Source organism: Salarias fasciatus, chromosome 20 (assembly GCF_902148845.1).
Source record: "Salarias fasciatus chromosome 20, fSalaFa1.1, whole genome shotgun sequence".
NCBI classification, from domain to species: Eukaryota; Metazoa; Chordata; class Actinopteri; order Blenniiformes; family Blenniidae; genus Salarias; species Salarias fasciatus.
In genome coordinates, this window is record NC_043764.1 from 16,269,072 (window position 1) to 16,290,225 (window position 21,154).

Below are 21,154 nucleotides of genomic sequence, written 5' to 3' on the forward strand. Positions count from 1 at the left end.
GTCAGTAGAGATCTGTCCGTGTTCTGGCAGAGTGTCATCTTCTCTGGCTGATCGTATTAATGAAGAGCTCGTGTCGACGCTCGCCTCCTTCACACTCGGGCCCCGAGACATGTGCTCACTCACTGCCAGCAGCCACTACACTTGGATCCTGCTCATAAATATGCTTAATGAGGTCCCACGAGAGGCTTCAAGGGTACGGCTGCTCTCCTCAGAGCCGGACACGAGGGCTTGGACTCCATGTGACAGGGCGTCCTCCTCAGCAGGGCCGGGCTTTAACCTTTTTAGCGGTTCTAATTACTCTGAGGACTGATCTGGCTCCGTGTCTCAGCCAGACACGTTATAACCTCCCACAGAGACTCGCTGCAATCCAGGAACTAATTATAATTAGCTCGTGGAACTCAGGAGAGGGAAATTGAAAAGAAAGAAATCTGCAGTGAGCGATCATCACTGAAACGGAAAGAAAAATGTAAACGTTGCATTAAAACTTCTACATTCCAAACACTTTTGTGTGTACCAGAGATTTCAGGTACCTTTTACAGCAGGAACCATCATTTAGCATAAAAGATTCACAAAAAATAATAAACTGATCAGCTCTGAAGATGAAATGACAAAATTCAAAAAATGTTTTGGACCCGAGGCCTTATTCTTTTAATAAAGAAGGATTCAGTGCAGATAAAATGTCATATCATTTAATATATTTTTTCTTCATCTTGTACTTGTCACAGCGTTTGTATAAAAGCTTTTATCCCACAAATAACAGGTAAAGACTTTATAAATAAATAGAAAACAAAAATCATTAAACAAACAACAAACAAATGAAATAGCCGGATTTTTCACATTCATGAGTTCCTGTCTGCTGATCACAAATCAAGAGTGAAAATCAACATCGGAGACTCTCACGTCTCCACAGACACAGTTTAGTGGCATAAACCTCCACAAAGGATTCAAGTTTGTTTCTTGGACTGAAACCGAATCTATTCTTGGAAAGTAATTTCCAGTTTTCAGGGATAAAATTATCCTCTTGTAGCATTTCTGTTTGAAAAACACTTATTAGTTTTACATTTCCCATTTAGACGTTTTTTTTGTTTTTTTCCCCTGCTGCCTCTGATAGAGAGTAGCTCATTTGTGACTTGTATTTAATTTTACATGTGCTGGGTTTTTCTTTACATGACAGCAAATTAATTCTGAACTCTAATGCATAGAAAAGTGGCGACGCAGACAATTACTTCTACTGAAATCCGTGGCTCATGAAAACCCCACATTCAGCCTGGAGCGGCGCGGCGTTAAACCCTTCCCCCCTGAAACAAAGTGGAACCGCCAGCGAACACCAACATAACGAGGGCCAGATAGCAGTGGGCTTTACAAATGTGAACGGAGAAGCGTAAAAAGTGCTCGAGTATTGCTTTACATAGATAATTCAGGCCGCAGCTTCACTGCTGCTGGAAAACGTCGTGAACAAATCGTGCAACGTGTGTCGTTAACCACAGTCTCCTCAGTGAACAACAACATGGCAGAAGTCACATTTCAGCTTCTGTGGTTCTTTTCACAGGAGTTCTGCTTCGTCCTCGTCGTCCTCGGAGCCGGACGGCCCCTGACGGACTTCCTCGTACCACTTGTTGGTCAGCGTCTTCATCTGGATCCGGCCGTGTAACAGGTCCTGACACACAGACGACACACACAGACGACAGTGTGTCCGTTAATGAAACGTCATGACGAGAAGGTGGAGAGGATTTGTTTCGTTAGACATCTCTCTCCTGTTTGTGACTCATGCTCCAACAAACACAGCAGAAATCACGTTTATATAGACTCCAGCAATAATGAAATATGAGTAAATATGCAGGATGTACTGCACAGTTCAGCAAATAGTTGTGAAAAGTGATGGCAAAGAGAAAAGGAAAATATGCAGTACTGAGGCATCATAGCTTTTTATCCACACTTCAATGAATAAGAGGGAAAAAATGCTGGATTTTTTTCTTGAATGATGCTTCTAAATGCAGAATTAATCTGAAACAACATACAGTATCAATATTTCTGTCCCCGGGAGAAAATAATGTCTTTGTGTGAATTAATAAGCAGGAGTCCTGCTGAGCGCTGCAGCTCCTCCTCCTCTCTGTGCAGCCATGCCTGATAAGAGCGCAGCAATTATTTTACTATCTTTCCCTCAGATACGAAATCTCACATGAAGAAGTCGCTCACAAACTGTGTGCTCCTGCATTTTAGAACGAGCTGGTTTATCTGCAGCGTATGAAACTCATTTACAGCCCGGTTTGGTCTGAACGGAGCCGGACCGGTGAAATAAGAAGTTCTCCTGGTTCCGTTTATAACATCGGGTTGTTCTCATCACATGCTGCAGCGCTCAACGTGCACGTTTTAGCAAATTCTCCATCACAGTGTGGATTTATGGATTGAATTATTTATGCTTCTCTAATGAAAACTGAACAATTCAGAAGTAAATGTAAATTATTGCTAAATTTTTCTCGCCTATAAACTGTAAATGCAATAGTTTTGCATGAATGACTGGTGTCCTCCAGGAGTTAATCAACACGACTCATCAGAGACACGATTCACAGGTGTAAGGAAGGTCTGAATTAATCATTTTAAATTATTTTTCAAATAAAGAGCCAGAGCATTTTCTTCCCATCTTTGAGCCATATAAAAGGAAACTACTTCAAAATAATTGCAAGACACCTCATTGTAATTATATTCATGAGAAGGTTAAAATACAAAGAGCAGCGGGATGATAAAAGAACGATGATCTGGGAGATTAATACTATTTAGAAGCGAAATGACTCTGTGGGTGCCGTAATGCCTTTATTATTATTTTTTTTAATCCAGTAAAAGATATGATAATCTGTTCTTTGTTCTACAAAGGGGAAATTTGCATAGTTTGATCAGCGTGTGGACAGTAATAAAAGAAAGTCAAAAGAATAGGAATAATAAGAAGTACTTAAAAGCAATAACATTGGTAACAATAATATTAAAAAAAGATAATAACTGACAATAGTTTGCATTCTTGCATGTGATTGGAAATAAACCAGATATTATGTTATTACTGAGCTGAATAAACAAATGAATGATGTATTTTGCACACAAGGGAACAGTGGTGGACATTAAAAAGTGTCCAGGATAAACGTTGGGAAGGGACTGTGAAGATCTCTCTGTGTTCCCTCTCTTACCTCCTGGGTGAGCCGGCGAGTGAAGAACGGGTTCAGATATTTAGCATCGAGCCACATAAAGCCTTTCAGATCTTGTCTCTGGTAGATCTGAGCCTCGTACTCCTCCTCTGTCAGCTCCGATAGGTGCTCCGACTCGATGGTATTACCCTGGAGACAGACGATGGGGAAGGAGAAGGGGGGGGGGGGCAGATAAACAGAAAGAGAGGCAGGAGTGAAGGATGTGGAGGAGTGGGAGGTGAGTGTGGGGGAAAAGATAAAATGACAGGACGACGGCGAGGGTGGTGGAGTCAGTGGAGATCTCACATGAGGGAGAAAGAGCAAGGGGGGGGGGGGGATTACATCAAAGAGGGGATGAGGGCCATAAGGAAGACGGGGGTGTGATGGATGGAGCTGCTGGTACCTCAGGGGAGAACCACTTAGCTCTGGAACACATCAAACATGCTAATACTGCATATACAGGTCGTGCGAACGCACCGCCGCGACCTCGATGGCGAGATGTACTTCAAAAGAGAGAGGCTCTATTCAGAGTTGGAGCGAACGCAGTTAAATGTATTATTAAATAGCTCGCATTGTGGCGTCTGAGAAATGGCATCGATGCCAGCTGTCCGAGTTCCCGTGCTTCCCAGAGTGCATCACTGTGATGAGAGTGCTGCGCTCCCCACTGATTCACTGTCCTTCACACAAACCACAATCAATCCTTTCATGTTTCTCCCTCTGAAGTCAACAGTGAGAGCTTGATGGCAGATGAGAGGATGGCACAGCGAGTATCAGTGCAACAGTGTGTGTGTGTGTGTGTGTGTGTGTGTGTGTGTGTGTGTGTGTGTGTGTGTGTGTGTGTGTGTGTGCCGCAGGGCTTCATCCATTACCATCTTCTCTGTCTTGCTGAGATTGATGTCTTTCTTGTTTTTACGGCGTGACTGGCTGTCTTCGATGTCCATAATGCGGATGAGCGGCATGGTCCCGCCCCCGAGGAGGAGGATGGTGAAGAGCACGATGATGATGGTGGTCGTGCCGATCAGCTGGCGCTTCTCGATGGGTTCGAGGCCCAAATGAAGGCTCAGAGCGTAGGGGATGGCGCCTCTCAGACCTGGGGGAAGAGCAGAAATGAGCAGACTGGACATTTATCCTCAGGATGGAGGTTTGAACAAAGATCTGGGTAAATATCAGTCACTATCTGTCTGTTGAATAGTTTAAAATAAATCAGAAACTTGGCTTACAAAACTGATTCAATAGCTGTACTGGGAAACTGGGAAAACTGGATAAAATCCACTAATCCACTAAAAATCTTCCTATTCGACAGAGATATTCAGCAAAAGTTCCAGAGTGTTGAGTCATCTCACCACTGAACCACATGATGAACATCATCTTGGGTGTTATCTTGTGATCTCTGAAGAAGTTCAGCAGGAAGGACAAAGGAAAGATGTTGACCGCTCTGCCCAGAAGAACCAGGACCTTCAGAGAGAGTAAAGAAACAGACGCTATAACTCAGACCAATCAAAGACTGACCTGAGATGACTGTTCAATAAGAGAGGACTTACTATGCACCAGATAACGAAGGATATTTCAAATTTATGAGGGAAGCTGAAGATGGAGAGACCAAGGAAGGCAAACACACACGTCTCTGGAGTGAAAAAAGAAAAGGAGAAATGTTGAAAACCTGCTTGAATGACACAAAACAAACTCGACTTCACAGCATGAAATAGGTTTTCTCTGACCGCACATGAAGGCCACGGTGCGCAACGTCTGCTGCATGAGGATCTGGGTGACAGGAGACAGGTTGTGATGGGTGTAGTGAGACATCACGATCCCCGCAAACAGGATGGACATTATTCCTGGAAGAACAGACACTCGGGCGTGAGTTAGAAGTCAGCAGGAGAACGCAGTCCTTCTGAGGTCGGCATGCTCTCACCAGACAGTTTGATTCCCTCTGCCAGGCCGTACGGCAGATAGGCAAAGATGATCATCATGCCGAACTCCAGCGACGGCGTCTTCCTCAGGTCAAAGTGCTTCAGAAACTGGCGGCTGATTTAAGGAGCCGTACGGCGCACGGAAAGGTAAAATATGCACGATTAAGACAAGCGAGGTGAGTCTGAGTCTGGATACAAGGGCTGAGATGAGTCCTGTGAGCGTGCCCAGTGCAGCAGAGCCAAAAAACATCTTCAGGAAATAACCCAGAGCTTGGACAAAAGTCTCCCAGCCCGTCACCACGGAGCTGTCGGAGCGGGAGAAGAAACCCTCCGCCGTGCTGAAACACACAGCAAAACAGAGCATTTCAAATGAGGCCGCAGTCACACCACAGGACGCTGGGTGTTGTAATACCCATGTTTGCCTCTAGAGGGCAGAGAAACTCCACCGCTGAAAGCATGAGGGGGACGAAAACAGAGCATGTGCAGATTAGAGTGGAAACTGTTTGTAATCCACCATCAAACTCCTGTCATCCGGACCGAGATCGGCTGTATCACATCACCCTGCTAATAATCAAACAAACCAGGGAGGCAACGGAAATAAAGTGACACGTGGCACACAAAACACAGATAAGTAATCTGATACTGTGTAATTAGTGTTCTTTTTATATGATCACAACTTCAGGGGAGGTCAAAAAGCAAAACAACAACAGACAAAAACAGCACACAAATATTAAAGCTATAATTTAGCACCACAATTTATGAAAATGTCAGTGATAAGTAAGATCATTTAAATTATTTTAACATCAGTCAAAAGACATTTAAGATTTTTTTTTCCCTTCTTTTCTTATAAACATAGCTGCATCCGTGACAGAGACAGCTTTTTTCCCCCACTTGCGAACTTTAAATCCTCTTTTTTAATAACAATTACCCACACAAGCAGCCGTGCAAAAGCAGTACAATGAATAATCTGATGCTAATGCTCATTAACAAGCCCCCACACCGAGCATTAGCTGCACGGCTGTTAGAAACAACAGACTGTAAAGTAGCTTTCTAAGAAAGCTGCTCCGCGAGGTGCTAACAATGAGCAAACAGCCAGGGCCGCTGGGTTTATCTATTATTCATACATTCATTTACTCTACAGGGGCGTGCAGACACTTGAGATCACTTTGTGCATTTAGCTGGCTGTGAGTGGGTCAGATAAGGCGGCGTTGGAGTGTGCAGAGGCGGAAGATTGGGTGACAATGACGACTGCACACCTTCCCGTCAAACTAGCCCGTCGAGTTTTTTTTGTGTGTGTGTGTGTGTGTGTGTGTGTGTACGAGTGCGTGGAGGTTTGCCGATACCGTGTAAACTTGAGCAAGAGCGGCCCTGTGAGCAAACTGCACCTTGTGTCAACAACGAGTTTAGCGACGCGAGGAATCGTGGTTTCCCGTAATTATCGGAAAGATGAGTTCCTGGCGGACGTTGCTCGGCTGTGAATGTCACGCATAGTTTCCACTTTCAGCACGTCACTCTTCCAGCCGGCCGAGTTTGAACTTGTCACTTCTGATGACCAGAAACCCACGTCCTCAGGTATCGTCCCAGAACGGGCCGGAGGAAGGCGATTGCTCTTTAACATCCAAAACAATAAATGACATCAGGTTTTTCCGCTTTCTCACAGTGTGATGAGTCATCGCCAGAAGGAAGGAAGGGTTCAAAGGTCGGGAGACGGCCACGGATATTTACAACAGTGAGCACCTGTTGCGCCCGTTCATGTGGGAGGGCTCAGAGCTCAGACTCTGTTGTTCTTGTGGTGTTTAAGGATTTTTTACAGCTGCCACTACCAGAACGTTTTGTTTATTTACTGTCTAATCCTGCTCTATTGTCCACTGTGCTTCTGTCCATCTTGTTGAAGACGTTGCTTAACAAATGAGTTACTCAAAGTTTACAGCATCAGGAGAAACTTAAAAAAAAAAGTATTTACACTGCTTACAATTTTTTTTTTTAACTATTTTATTCAATCTCCTGTTTAATGTCTAAAACACCACATCATTTAAACCTCACGAAAAGAAATTTTGGTGTACTTCAATGTTATCTTCTATGTCTTTTTATCTGGAGGGACCCCATTAAAACTTATCACCCTGTTTAGGAACACAAGTCATAAATAAGAGGTGGAAGCTCTGCTACCTCCTCGCACCATTTTTGTTCAAGCGTGCTGAATGAATAAACTGTAAAACTCCTAAATTTAGCTCCATCAGACAAGCTGCAGATCTTGTAATGTGAGCTGCTACGTTATTGTTTTAGCCCACATTTGTTTTAATGAATACTACTAAAAGAGTGCTGAATAGCAGTAGATGTTTGTAGCGTCTCCATCAGGGCCCAGTTATCAAAAGTTCCCCTGAGACATTGAAATTCATTTCTGAGGAAGTTCCAAAGAAAACACTGACCGTCATTTACTGGGAAGCCGTTCTTTTCTGCCTCATGAATATCAGACTACATCCCTCAGATACTAATAACGACTGTGTATACATGAGTTGTTTTTATCTGGCTGAAGTGTAATAAATTGAAAGATGTTTTGTGTTGCTGTCCAGTTCCATGGTAAATGCAGTGCTTAAAGGTAGAACTGTTGTACGTATTAACTCATGTTGTCACCGTATCCCCGTCGAAGCGGCAGGTGACTTTGCGCCCTGCTGCTGTGTGTATCTGCTCCTTTTATGTATAACAGTCTGTGCATTTTGTCCGTGGGGCTGCTGCTGCTGCTGCTGGTGAAAGGCCGTGTCGACATCATGCATGGACGAATGTTAATGCGCCTGCAATGTGCACTGGAGAATAAACAACCCATGTGGGAAGAGACAGAGAGCCTTACTTGGTGAGGACAATGGAGACGGCGTCGTTGAGGATGCTCTCACCAAACACCAGCATGTTGAGGACCGGGTCCACATTGAGGGCGTTAAATATGGCGATGGTGGCCACGGGGTCCACGGCGGAGATGAGCGAGCCGAAGGCGAAGCTGCACAGAAGTGTGAGAAAGACGGGGGAAAAGACTTTTAACGGTGTTAATGTGACACTTTCACAGGCAGGAATAAACGTGTGTGGACAGCAAAGGGGGAAACATTAACATAGCCCACAGAGACACACTGTGCAGAAAGCATGGTCCATAACCGGGAAATACTCAGAGCACAGGACTGAAAGCCATTAACTGTTTTGTTCCTATCAATGTTTATACTGAGGATTCAATATATTCTTATCGTGGTTCTGAATCCTTTGTTTTTATTGCTGGCTTATCTCAGATCCTAAGCAGGAACTGTCTTGCTTGTCCTTTTAGCCTTGAGCTTTGTCGTCCACGTGTCTGTTTTATACAGTAAACAAAATTTACAGACAGGTACAAATGTAAACAAATAGAAGCTGGTAAAGGTTGAACAGACTATTAAAAGTAGCAACACTCTGCATGCTTACAGCTTGAGATAAGAATTCCAGAACTGTTCTGGGACTCTCTCAGTCCATGTCCTGGATTTGCCCGTAAGTGTCACTGAAATATGTTGAGAAGTTTAGGAGAAATACTGCTAACAAAACTACCGGGAATGAAAAAAAAACCATCTTTGTTGGAAATGAGTAGGCAAATAAAAGCCCGGTCTGACAGCTGGACGCATGCACAAGGACTGGAGCCGACTGCGCAGTAAGGACAACACACGACGCACAGCAACGGTAAATTCCTCTTCTAAAAACACACAGGTGTGGAGAAGCAGACTTTATTTGTGTCAGCTTTTCTCCAGCAGCCGGATTATCCCTGTCTGGAACTCCCGAAAAGACAAACTAAGTTACAGAAGGCTTAACTATTTAAAACTCAACAGTAAACCTTAGATGTCGGTTGGAGATGGGTCTGAGTAACGCTACACTAGAGAGAAGGTTTTATGCTTTCAAGTACAAGAGTTAGTTATCTGGTTGTCTGGTTTGTCGATAACCAGTTTTCCCAACACGGGGATGAAAAAAAAAAAAGGTGTGAGTAGTTGACAGCAGTTTGAAGTGGAAGAGCCAGTACTCACCTATCAGTCATTGTCATCTTGTAGATAACATCAGCCTGAGGAAAAAGATTTCAAAACACAGACGCCCACATGAGTTCAAACGAGGAAACGTGACCTCACTGAAAACAGCAAGGCATATTTCAAAATATGTCTCTGGTAGCATCCCATGAAACTAAACCAAGAAGCTGAAACAGGAAACTGAAAACAGTAAACTGAGCATTTTTATTCAGATTCTTTCCGTGAGGAGATCCGACAGTGTCGTTTACGGCGGGGATCCCTCACCTGACCCAGGAAGTAGATTCCTCCTCCAACTATGAAGGCAGAGATGGCCGTGCCAATCACAGCAAAGAGGGTAATGGAGCCGATGTTCTGGAAGAAGTTTCCCTGCACATACGTCCACATACAGCCGAAGTGGTCACGGGCTTGGCAGCTCGCCATTTCAAATAACAGTAGTGATGGAAAACATGTTGTCAGCTTTAAAATAAAAATCAGGGCACACGTATAGGAACAAAGACAAAATCTAAATTTAACTGCAAACTGTGAACCCAGCATGAGACGTTTCAGAACAGAGAGGCACAAATAAATATCAAATGTTTGGAGTCACAGAAAATACAAACAAGGCGTGCAACAATCCAAAATCTGACAAGGGCCGCTTTTGTTTTTGATCAGTTTAATAAAAAAAACGATAATTAGGCTTGAATTTTTTTTTCCTTTCCTTTGGTGCAAATATGAGAAATTCTCATTTACATAGAAGTTTATTGCAGAGTTTTTAATCATGTGCATGAAAACAATCTTTAAGCTGTGTGAATGCGGCTTCATTGACACAATCTGCTGCCGTACCTTGTGTAAAGAATATCCAGATTCAAAGATGATGGGCGGCAGGAGTAGAAGGAAGAACATGTTGGGCCGGAACATTTCCTCCTCCTACCAGAGGACAAGAGAAACAGTCACATACAGTCCAATCTCCGCAGTAAATAAACTGCAGCAGGCGGGCAGCCGACCGCTGAATCAAGCCTTGGTTTTCAGCAGGATGCCGGCCAATGGCAACAAACTGATGCGGTAGAAGTAAAATACTGGGAGCGTTGCAGATTAAATAAAATAGCTAACCATAACATAAAAAGGGAAGCAGAAACGTTACAAAAGAAAGATTTTTTGGTGAGAAATTTCTCAAACTAACCTACAAAATTAAAAAAAAACATCACACAGATTATGAAGTTATTCGTGTAGTTTTCCTCAAGCTACATTCATGATTTTGCATGACTACAATTCAGAATTCATGTTGCTGTTTTAACCTTTTTAGGCTGCTTTAAGTGATTCTTCTGGTTTGCTTCTTTTAGCCATTTTGACTTCTGACCATTTTTTTTTCCTCATCATGTTCGAATATTTTTCTTTAGCCAAAGACATTTTTTTCCCTAATCCTCCTAACACTTTTTTGTAGCTTTTAGTAATTTTAGCAGTTTTTCACCTTTTGAACCATTTTAACCAGAATAGTCCTTTTGAAAATAAGCCAGGTACGCAAATAAAATAAGATATACAATGAAATTTGCAGTGAAGGCTTGCCTCACAGTGAGGAGACCACCAGTTTAAGTCTCAGTTGGGGCTTTTCTGTGTTTCTTGTGTTGGTTTTCTCCAGGTATTCTGGTGGAATCGAGTCCAGCATCCCACAACCCAAAGCAGGATAAAAAAAAAAAAAGTGCAGAAAATGGATTTAAATTATAAGCAAAGTATGAATAATGTGTGTGTGTGAATACTGAACTAACACATTCCTATGGTTGTTACACAAACTTCAGTAAATACTTCTGGTAAAGTTCAGTTATCAGCAAATCCAATGCTTAGTCACAGGACTGAAAGGGCTGATGGGTGGGGTCACACATGCACAAGACACATGGTGCTAAAAGCCTTCTTGCACAACAAACAAAGTTTTACACATGCTTTAGATATGAAAACACTTAGATGTGGCTTCATCTCCGAGTCCCTCATCCGTTCACTCGTGCACGCCCACAGCAGTCCAGCGACCTTGGCTTTCTGATTATGGTGGCAATATAATGAAATCATTGTTGCTCCTCGGTAAAATGGGCGAGCCTCCAAGATCAGACATCGGCATCATGTGCCCGTGCATTACGCTCCGGCTGCCAATGTGCCTGTGCATGATGCAGCATGAATATATGTGTGTGTGCGTGTGTGTGTGTGTGTGTCTGCTCACTTTGCGCAAAATCCATGTTAGTAATGTAAAAGTCAATAAACACTATGCATTAGTGCATGTTCACATAGGAGGTTTATTTCTGGGCTGCAGTTGTTTCCATCAGAAACATGGAAGAAGGCAGGGCGATGTTTCACCTAGTCAACAGTCCGGCTCTTTGTACTCGGAGAGGCAGTTTAGACAGCTGGTCGAGCCTGAATCTCCACCCAACAAGCCAGAAAACCAGACGATTGTACACAATTACCTCCACATTTGATGTGGGTTTTCTTAAAGGTATTCCGGTTACATACCGCCGTCATTTAACTTTATGATACAAGCAGCATTATGCTCCAATTGTCTACTGTTTGACACACACACAAAAAAAAGCGGTGTCATTGTTGAGTTTAAAAGTTCAGGTGAATAATGCAGGATAATTTTCATAAAACATAACTAGTTTCCACAGCTTTTGAATTTATTATTTATTTTGCCTTTTAACTAATTACTCGGGCCCAACCTCTAAAAGAACTTGATATGGCTGGTGAAAGACGGCAAAAAAAAAAAAAAAAACCGAGGAGACAAAACCATTCAATCATTCATTGATTCATTCATTTCCTGTACTGTTTATCCTGTTCGGGGTCGGGGGGTGTTGGAGCCAATCCCAGTTCCTTACGGGCAAAGGCAAGGCAGAGACAAAACCGCTGAACGTTTAAACATTTCCTCACTTCAGTCTTTCAAAGTGGTAATTGTGGCTATTAAGTCTTGAGAAAACAAGACGTAAAAAGATGTGGATATCCATCAACAAATGGGTTTTCAAGCTCTTGTAAATGCATTGAGGGAACCGATGGAAGATGGAAAAATGGCAAAGTTCTTGCTTGAATCACAATCTCTTCAGATTTCAGGAAGGAAAGTAGGCCAACTGTCGCTTCCAGCCTCCCTCTCCTGTTTTGACATTTTTTCTTCCCAGCGAAACTCCAGCCTTCAACACAGGAGGTGAGCAATGAGCACACCTGAAACATAAACAGGTATTCCGTGTCTGCCCTCCATCGCTGTACCAGAGCAAGCGTGTTTCACAACCGAACATAAATACTGCCTGTCTCGATATGTCAGAAAAGAATTTGATGATCTGATACGACCTGGACGATTTGGTGGTAGCATTTCTTCATCGCAACACAAGATTCAACAAAGTGCTGAAGACATGGAGGGGAAAGATCTCTTGAGTAATGCTCGACGGTAAAATTCCACTCTGTCAAACTGAAAGTGAAAATTAAATATTGGGGAAAAAAATGTGCAAGACAGTAACCTGAGATGACATTAACGTTGGCCTTGATTGGCTTTTTTGCTAAGCTAAACCGGTGCAAACAGGCCCAGAGAGTGCTGAGAAAATTACCACTGATCATTTCACCACAATCACCGTCTGACCTGACTTCAAGCTTTCCCGCCGTCTTTGCTCAGTTCAGACCCTGCAATCTGAAGGCAGCAGCAGAAATCCAGACTCATCAGACCAGGACATGTACTTTTTCTGTATACCGGATTGAAACGTGCGCATTGCCCGCTGACAGCAGCGCTTTGGTCTTTGGGTGCTTCAGCCAATTTCCTTCACAGCGTTTTGAATACAGTGACCTCCAGCTTCAGGAAGACCCTTTTGCTCTCACTGCACATTCTGTTTTTTTTTTTGTTTTCATATCCGTCTTCGCATGTGATGGGAAGATCTCGGTTGACCTGCATCTTCTAACATGCCCAGACCAGTTCATCTGGCAACCGAAACAACATCATCACGTTAAAGTCCATTCTCCCGTCGACTTCCATGCTCACATATCACTCGACGGTCGGGTAGATGTTGCCATATGACTGGCTTTAGATACTTTAACAAGGACACGAAGTGGCAAGTGAATCTATGTTACAAGAGAAGAAAAAGATGAAATGGATAAAAACCAGAAAGCAGAGGATGGATATACTCTGGAGAAGTGCTGAGACAGAGCTTGAACTAAATGAGAAAAGATGAAGGGAGCACAGTTAAAAGAGGGTTGAGAGATATGAGAAAACTAGTGGGGACACTGGAGAGACCTTGGTTCAGGGTACGAGCCCCCCCCGAGGTTCAGCTTTGACAACCAGTGACATTACGACATGGGAAAAAGGCCCCTGAAACCACAATTAAAGCTTCACTCCTTGTGTCACTCTCACTGGTGCAGGAGAGATCTAATAAAAGTATGCATTCCCTTTGGGGCTTAAAACATACTGCCGCTTACACTAAAGAAAAATGGTGAGCCCAGGAAAAAAAACACTGTAGTCAAACTACACCTGAAGACAGACGAGTTTCTCTCTGCTTACACCTTGTTTTGGAGACAGATTGCTATTTCTTCCTCTGATCTGTGTCAGAGCACAGGGGAGAGATGGACGGACGAGAGAGAAGCAATGGAGGATCCTCGAAAGGCGCGTGAGAGGAATTCTTGGGTTCATATGTTGAAATATGAGGAGAGGAGAGAGGGAGGGGCGGGGCGGCCAAAGGAAGACCGACTGGCAGTAAGCAGAGAACGAATTTAGCAATGTCAACCATGTTTGAACACTCACGAAGGCCCGCTGGGCCAGCCAAGAGGGACAGCTTCAGAAACACTGGAGCTGATGGAGACGATGTCTCTGCTCTCAAAACAGATTATTTTCACCATTTTCTGATGCGATCTGAGGTGATTCCCAGCTGATCAGGAATGACAGACGCCTCAGTTTGATTATGGCGGTAAAACGCAAAGCAAACGTATGCACGATTTAAAAAGCACAGCAGCAGAACAGAAATGGCCCCGACAGAAACCTCGGCTGTGCCACCGGCCGTGTTAGTCAGCGCACAGGTTGCATGACGCATCCTACTCTTAGAGGCTTTTCTCAAAAACAAATAGGTCAGCCATAATGGATTTATATTGTGGGTCTTTTGAAGTCTCTGATAGCCCATAAATCTCCTGCAGGAGCCGCCGCTGCAAGATCATGAGGGCTCAAAGTTCAGCTCAGTTCTTCTGGAGCGTCACAAAGTCACAGCGAACACGAGCAGGTGTGCAGGCCTGTTTGTTTTATGCGGCCTACAGATCCACAGCACAGAGGCAACATGGTTAAAGGGGCTCCGGGGGCTCTGGTTACTAGTGCTGATGACTCAGCACCACCCCGGGGGCCCCGGGCAAAAAAAACAATGAGCCCCTGTGTGCAAGAAACATTGACACAACCTATAGTCGTTTCCTCCCTCCCCCCTCACTCGCCGTCCCGCTGCCGCTCTTGTTCGCCCGTTCTCTCACTGGCTGGCAGAGAACAAGGAATGTTAATTAAAGGCTGTGAGAACCAGAAGAAGAAGGGAAACGCGAGGCTCACTGGGAGCAAAGAGGAGTGAGCGCCACTACTAGTCGATAACGAATACTGAGAGAGTGGGATGAGATTTGTGACAAAACCCAGCGACCAGGAAATGAATGACTGAGCTGAAAGGCAGGTCCTAAGAGAGAGGAGGAAAAAAAAAAAAAAACACCATAGCACATGGGCGACAGATGTTTATTGAGTTGGGATGTTGGGGGGTTTCCCGAGGAATCTGGAATGAAATAAAACGGATCATGCAAGAGAGAGGAAAAATGTCCACTCTCTGCATCAGCTGCATTTTCAAGCCATCCCAGCTACACTGTGCTAGTGAAATTAACATTAATCATCTTATTTAAAGGGGCTTTAAATGAATATTTCAAAAGAAGGCCTGTTCAATAAGCTCATTTTATTTTTGTATAAATGTTTTATTTTATGCTGCACAACTTAAAGTAGATTCCCACAGAAAGAAAGGAAGAAGTACCGCTATCAATCAGACTGTACCTTCCAATTGGCCAGTTCCTGGAATTCGATGATCTTTATGAAGCCTCCCATCAGGATCCCTGGAAAGACAGAAGACAAAAAAATGATAATAATACTGATTAAATAATTCACAGAGTCCCTTTAAGAGGAATTCACTGCAATCGGTCCCAAATGGACTGGAAACTTCAAGCAAAGTGCTATTTTAGTGGAGCTATTTTAGTGGTCAAAGAAAAATATTGATAACTTGCAAATGTCCACCGTAACTCATGAATAATTTAGGTGTGAATAGTATAAAAAGGCCATTGTCTTAGGTTTTGTCTTTGAGAAAGTCCCCTTGGGCCATCAGCTCACTTGCAAAAGGGCTCAGTAGACCATTAATTAAAAGGCTGAGGAAAACACAAAGCCGGGTAAAGGGCACAGAGAAAGACTGATAAGATGGAGAATTAAATCGAATAAACGCTACAAAGCAACACAGAGGGTCCAGATGCATTGTCAGATTGAAAGGGATAGTGCACAGGAAGACATACAATGAGTAGATGGGCGAGAGGAAGTGATGAGGAAGGAAAAGCAGTCCTTGCTGATTTGTAAGCAGAGCGTTATCTCTCTCCAGCAGAATTCCCCATTACCCACAGAGACAGGCCAGGCAGGAGGAAAAGACCTTCGGGGTCAAGATAGATGTGTGTCACCGAGTCTGTGTGAGTAAAACTGGGCAAACATGAACGGAGGGAACCAGAGGAAAGGGTCAGCTTCAAGTGTCTCAGCAGCACATGATGGGTTTGCCTCCGTTTATTCAGAACGAAAGAGACACATTCACTGTTTTTATTACATGTATTTTAGTGCAGTATTATTAAAGAAAAATGCGAATTCTGTAGCCAGTTGTGTTGTATGAACAGACATCAGAAACAGTTCACAGAGAGGAGAAACCTGCCGAATATGCTGATTTATTGGACGCAGAGCTGGAAACACTGCTTGTACAGGATGAGTCTTCAGACAATTTATACTGCTTGACAGAGATCAAGAGATAAGTGAACATAGCCCAAAAACTCCAAAGAAGACCCCAGCGTCATTTTTCAATGCAAGAAACAGCTGGCAGGAGATCAAAAATCAAGAGTGTAGTGACTGGTAGAGAAACCACAGTTTATGAACACATGCAGACTGTCATCAGCATAAACATTAACCTGAACAGAAACACTGGCACGATTCACATTTTTATCCTAATGGGTCAAACAAAACTCAAAATTCACTTTGTGGATGTGACACAAAATAGGAAGCACAAATGGAGGACGTGGTTTCACCTCTGAAGAAATCTCTACAAAATACTAAAACCTGGAAAGGACATTCTTTTGGTATTTAGGGTGTTGGATTGAATTTAAACTTTTTCTTTAAGTTTGCACATCTTACTTCACACAAAACAAAGACTAAATGTGGAGCTAGCAGTCTTTATTCATTATTATTCATTGGCGAATATCCTTTTTTTCCACTGTTCTGCCCATTTAGAGCGCTTATGAGCTGCAAGTGGACTAACACGATTTAGAGGTCTTGATAAAGGTCTTGATTTTTAATTACATATGAGTAAAGTGCATGTAGAAGATAGAGTAAGAATTAAGTGAATTTAAAAATGAATGAATTTAAAAAAAGACACACTGCACGGTTTATAAATGCTCTACAAAAGAAACATATGCAATAACTTGCTCTTAACTACAGAAACACTCGATATTTCAGGACTCCCAACATGTCTTGTGAATGCTACTCACCAAGGGAGACAACAGCCACACTCTCTGGAAGAAAATGCAGCTTGAACTTGATAAGCAGGTGCACCAATATGATGCAGATACCTGAGGGAAGGTGGGAGGACAAAGACCGCTGAATGAATATTTAGGACAAATACATCCATGCTCAAAAAACTCATGTCGCATAAACTCAGATCAGCCCACCGTACTCACCGTAAGATCCTCTCAATGGTTAAACAATCAACTGAGGACAAGACTGGAGCGATGAAGGAAAATACATAATTTTGCTTGGTTTAAATTTATTCTGTTTACTTACATAAATTCAGTCTTAATCACCCTTAATCGCTTGTTCCAGCTGCACAGTTATATCACACTAACTAGTTCAGAGTGATACAAATGCAAAGCAGTTGTTTGGAAATGGAACCTGTTGTGCAAACTGAAATATCTGGTGACAATATCTTAGGCAATTACTCTGCGTATGTGATGCACATTAGCATCATTATGATGGAAAACAGCTAAAACTAGCCAAATTGTTTGTTACAAAGATCTGAAACTTTCACCAATTAAGGTTTGCACATTTGAGAAGGGACTTCTGTTTTGTCCTCACATGTGAGTTTTTAGAAATTCGAAAAATCTCGCAATCTTCTGCACACTTCGACAAAATGTTCACATGTCACGCATGTTATGTTGAAGACAACATATGTTTTCTATGTTTCCACATAGCAAACAAGTCTGATCAGTAACTTCATGCATGATTTATGCCATTCCCATGGCCCTTATTGTTACAGTGGTAGCTTGAACTAATGTGGATAATGCACATATTGTGTCTGAAAAAGCACTTCATGACCTCACAACGTGTAACCACATCCTTTCCGTTTCCCACTTCCATCATCCTGAATCATCATGCACAAGCTTGACTGAATGAAACACTAAAGTGGCTGCACATTTGCCTTCCATTATTAGCAGTGTAAGCTCGGCGCTATGCATAGTGTATGAAGCTAAATAAGCACTCTTCCTGTAGTGGATCCCGTTCGCTCCAACGTTCTGCTCTGCATGCTCAGATGGAGACTCGACTACATTCCTCTGAGAAAATAATCCTCTGTGAATGGGAAAGCTGCACCAACAGATTGCAACACAAACAGTCGACAGAGAGAGCGTGCGAGTCCACTCACCAATGACAAGCAGGCTGAAGAATATGGTCAGCCCGCTGGACTGCTCTTCTTCCTGCGCTTTGACCCCCGTCTGCACCGGCAGGATGGGTTTGGAGGTCGGTGGTGCCGGGACGGTCGGCTTGGCGTTGGTTGTTGCTGAGCGGAGGGTCTCATTGCTGTAGTTGTCAGTGGTGTCGTTGGACTTGCTGCAAGGTGATAAGACAGGAGAAAGAGCGCACTGGAGTGAAGATTCAGGCCGAACCAAACATGTTAAATGTGCACACTGTTGTGCTGACAGTTTTGATCATTCCAAGCTGAATGTGTGAGGCGGGGAGATGAAAAATGATCGATTTGTCACAATTTTAAGTTTACGAAGGTCAAGGGACGGAGAGAATGTCTGCTGAGACCTTCAGGGTGAATCTGAAACTGGAGAGGACTTCTTAAAAACATAGTGAACAGGACAGCGATCTGGGCGCACCATTATGATAAAGTGATGACAGCAGTGCTTTGGGACACACAGGAAGCTATTTTCATGCAGTTTTTGGATGAGTGTCGCATAATCGACCTTTAAAACGACATTTGCTACTTGAGCAGCTGAAGCTGGTCACCAAGACCAGAGTACCAAACTACCGTTTTTCTCCACTGGTCTGGCTCATTTGTCTTAGTGCATATACTAATGTCTCAGAACATCCCTGCAAATGATTAACACAGTTAAACTACATTTGGTACAATTTCCAGATGAACAGATCGTGTTGAACCAGACTGATTAATTGATTTTCAGTCTAATGGTTGCTCTCTCCAAATCATTTCAGCACCATCTCACTGCATCAATCATTACATGTACAATCGTCTGCTCAGTTGTCAAAATTAGTCATGAAGACACTGCAATACCATGGATACCATATACCTAACAGGAGAGGGTCGGCGAGTACAGCAACCAGCGAAGAAACGAGCCATGAGACTCAGCTTTATTTACAGCACTATAGGCTACATTTAATTTTCCTTGTTTTTTTTTGCTTGTGTTTACATTACAATATGTTATGAGCTGATGCACGGAAGTTACTTTGTATGTGAACAAAGATACTTATAACTTCCTTGGCAGTATGAGTGTGATGTGTGATGGCAAAACTTAAAGGCTTTTCTTTCCGTAAAATTATTTTTTTTCCAGTTTTGTACATAGTTGTATTCTGTTAGCTAAACAATAAATTGACTAGCATGGTAATAGTTGTCAATAAAGGACTAGGCTCAGGCTGAAAGGTTGATGAGGGATATTTCAATGGTCCTCTGCTTAAATAACATAAAATCTAAACATTTTGACTTAAAGGGATGCTGAAGGAACAATGCATTTTGGGGACATTGACTGTTTGTATGAGAAAACTATTTAGTTTTGTCACATGAGTGAACTGTTTTGAAAGAGATCTGAGCTTTTGCAAGTGAACTATGGTGCTGTGTTGAACTGTAAAACTGTTTTGCCAAAAAAAATTTGGAGTTTGGAAAATTTAATTTCTGTTTCAAGAAATGAGCCAAAATAAATGGAAAAAAACTGCAAAACATAAATTTAATTGATTCAACTTTATCTTGATACACGTGAGTGTTTTGAGTCTAACCCATGGTATCTCCTCGACTTTATGACACAGATATAAGCTGTATAAACATAATTGGGCTGTTGACTAACGTTTTCCATTGTAAGACGAATTCAAATATAAATCATCTGTGACTTTATTGGTCAGGAAGTGAACACAAGATGTTTTTTATTGGATGCGATGGCTACCGATATGGCAAAAGTGTGATTGATAGGGAACTTCAAGGTGACAGTAGGGCCTGTCTGGGTGTACTCTGCCTTTGCTACCAGTGCGCTGGATCAATTCCAGCTGTTTGTGACCCTGAATTGAATAAAGATTAAACAGATGGGAGCATGTGACACTGCATGGTGGAGTGGTGAAGCAGTTAGTGTTTTCACTTCACAGCAAGTTCAAATACTGGCGGGGCCTTTCGGTGTGAAGCTTGCATGTTCTTCTTCTTGTGCGTGCAAAGGTTTCCTCTTGGTACTCCAGTTTCCTCCCACAATCAAAACACATGCACGTGAGGTTAATTGGCGAGCCTAAATGGCCCCAGGGCAGGGTGTGGGTGGGTGTGTGTGTGTGTGTGTGTGTGTGTGTGTGTGTGTGTGTGTGTTTGTACTGTGACGGACTAAATACCTGTCCAGAGTGTTTCCTGCCATGGCCAATAAATAACTCAACAATAAGGTGGTATAAAGGATGGCTGGATGGAGCATGCTTCTTTTTTTATAAACAGAAATAGATTCCTGAAGAAGCAGGATGTTAGGGGTGTATGTGGCTACAGTGTCATACAATATACAGTAGTGCTATATACTGTCCTGGTGTGACTTTCAGTGTGTTCGTTATAGTTTTCACTCAATGTCAATATGCATCAATATCCAGAAAACCTTGCATTAAAGCTGATAGCAGTATGTTCAACATCTGTGCTGTTTGATATAAAAGGTTAATAAAAGACATCCAACCTGACAAGCGCTCCATCCTTCAGAGGGTCGTTGGGGCCCAGGTCATCTTCTTTGTCGTGTGTTGTTACCACAGGGTTTGTTCCAGGAGGAGTTTTATTCTCCTGCTGCTTCACATTTAGATCATCGTCAGCTCTCTCACGCACATTCAGCGAGTTGTCCCTCTCAGCTCGCTCTGACGCGCACAGACTCGCGGACAGCAACAGAACCAGCAGCGACAAGACTTTAAGACTAACTCCTCTCATTCTCAACCCACGGCCCAAAAACACGAAAGCAAGGCTTTGGAATAAAAAAATACAGGCAGTTTCATGTCGACAGCTCCTTGTAGCTGTGGACATCACGGCTGTACTTCCTGGTCAGACCTCAGCTGGGAGTTGTAGTCTTTTGAATGTTTTGGATTGAATGCCGCGAAAAAAAACAAAAGAAAATCGACACTTTGGACTCAATTAATGTGTGTTAAATATAGATATGTATGTTTGTATCAGAATGGCAAATTCTGCGTCGAACTGTTTTATTTTAGGTGTCGACACTGCATGGTCCAGTTATACTCAGTTTCCCAGGAGCCTTTGCTGCAGCGAACCCACCTTTTGGTTGGTGTTGTTTGGGAATTGTAGTTCTAGTGAATTTCTCAAAAAATCTGAAGTACCTGTAAATGGAAAGTGGTTATAAAATTCCTGTTTTTAGT

General features: G+C 42.9%; 1 protein-coding gene across 1 annotated transcript; it reads right to left on the reverse strand.

Moving 5' to 3' along the window:
• Nucleotides 1-699: 699 nt before the first annotated feature.
• Nucleotides 700-20,818, reverse strand: slc9a8 (solute carrier family 9 member 8). Its single transcript, XM_030119157.1, has 16 exons — nt 20,473-20,818; nt 17,973-18,157; nt 16,825-16,905; nt 15,092-15,150; nt 9,925-10,008; nt 9,367-9,468; nt 9,106-9,140; nt 7,929-8,072; nt 5,280-5,421; nt 5,086-5,191; nt 4,892-5,008; nt 4,715-4,797; nt 4,517-4,628; nt 4,043-4,263; nt 3,177-3,323; nt 700-1,657 (listed from the first exon to the last, which is right to left on the reverse strand). The coding sequence occupies exons 1-16, from the start codon at nt 20,805-20,807 to the stop codon at nt 1,544-1,546; spliced, it is 2,067 nt and encodes a 688-aa protein (XP_029975017.1). The 5' UTR covers nt 20,808-20,818; the 3' UTR covers nt 700-1,543.
• Nucleotides 20,819-21,154: the final 336 nt, after the last annotated feature.

Coding starts and splice junctions, on each gene's coding strand:
- slc9a8 (XM_030119157.1), bottom strand. CDS start 20,807: ATGTCCACAGCTACAAGGAGCTGTCGACATGAAACTGCCTGTATTTTT. Junction 5,192..5,279: donor CAGGACTCATCTCAGCCCTT/GTATCCAGACTC, acceptor ATCAGCCGCCAG/TTTCTGAAGCACTTTGACCT. Junction 4,798..4,891: donor CACCGTGGCCTTCATGTGCG/GTCAGAGAAAAC, acceptor TTTTCACTCCAG/AGACGTGTGTGTTTGCCTTC.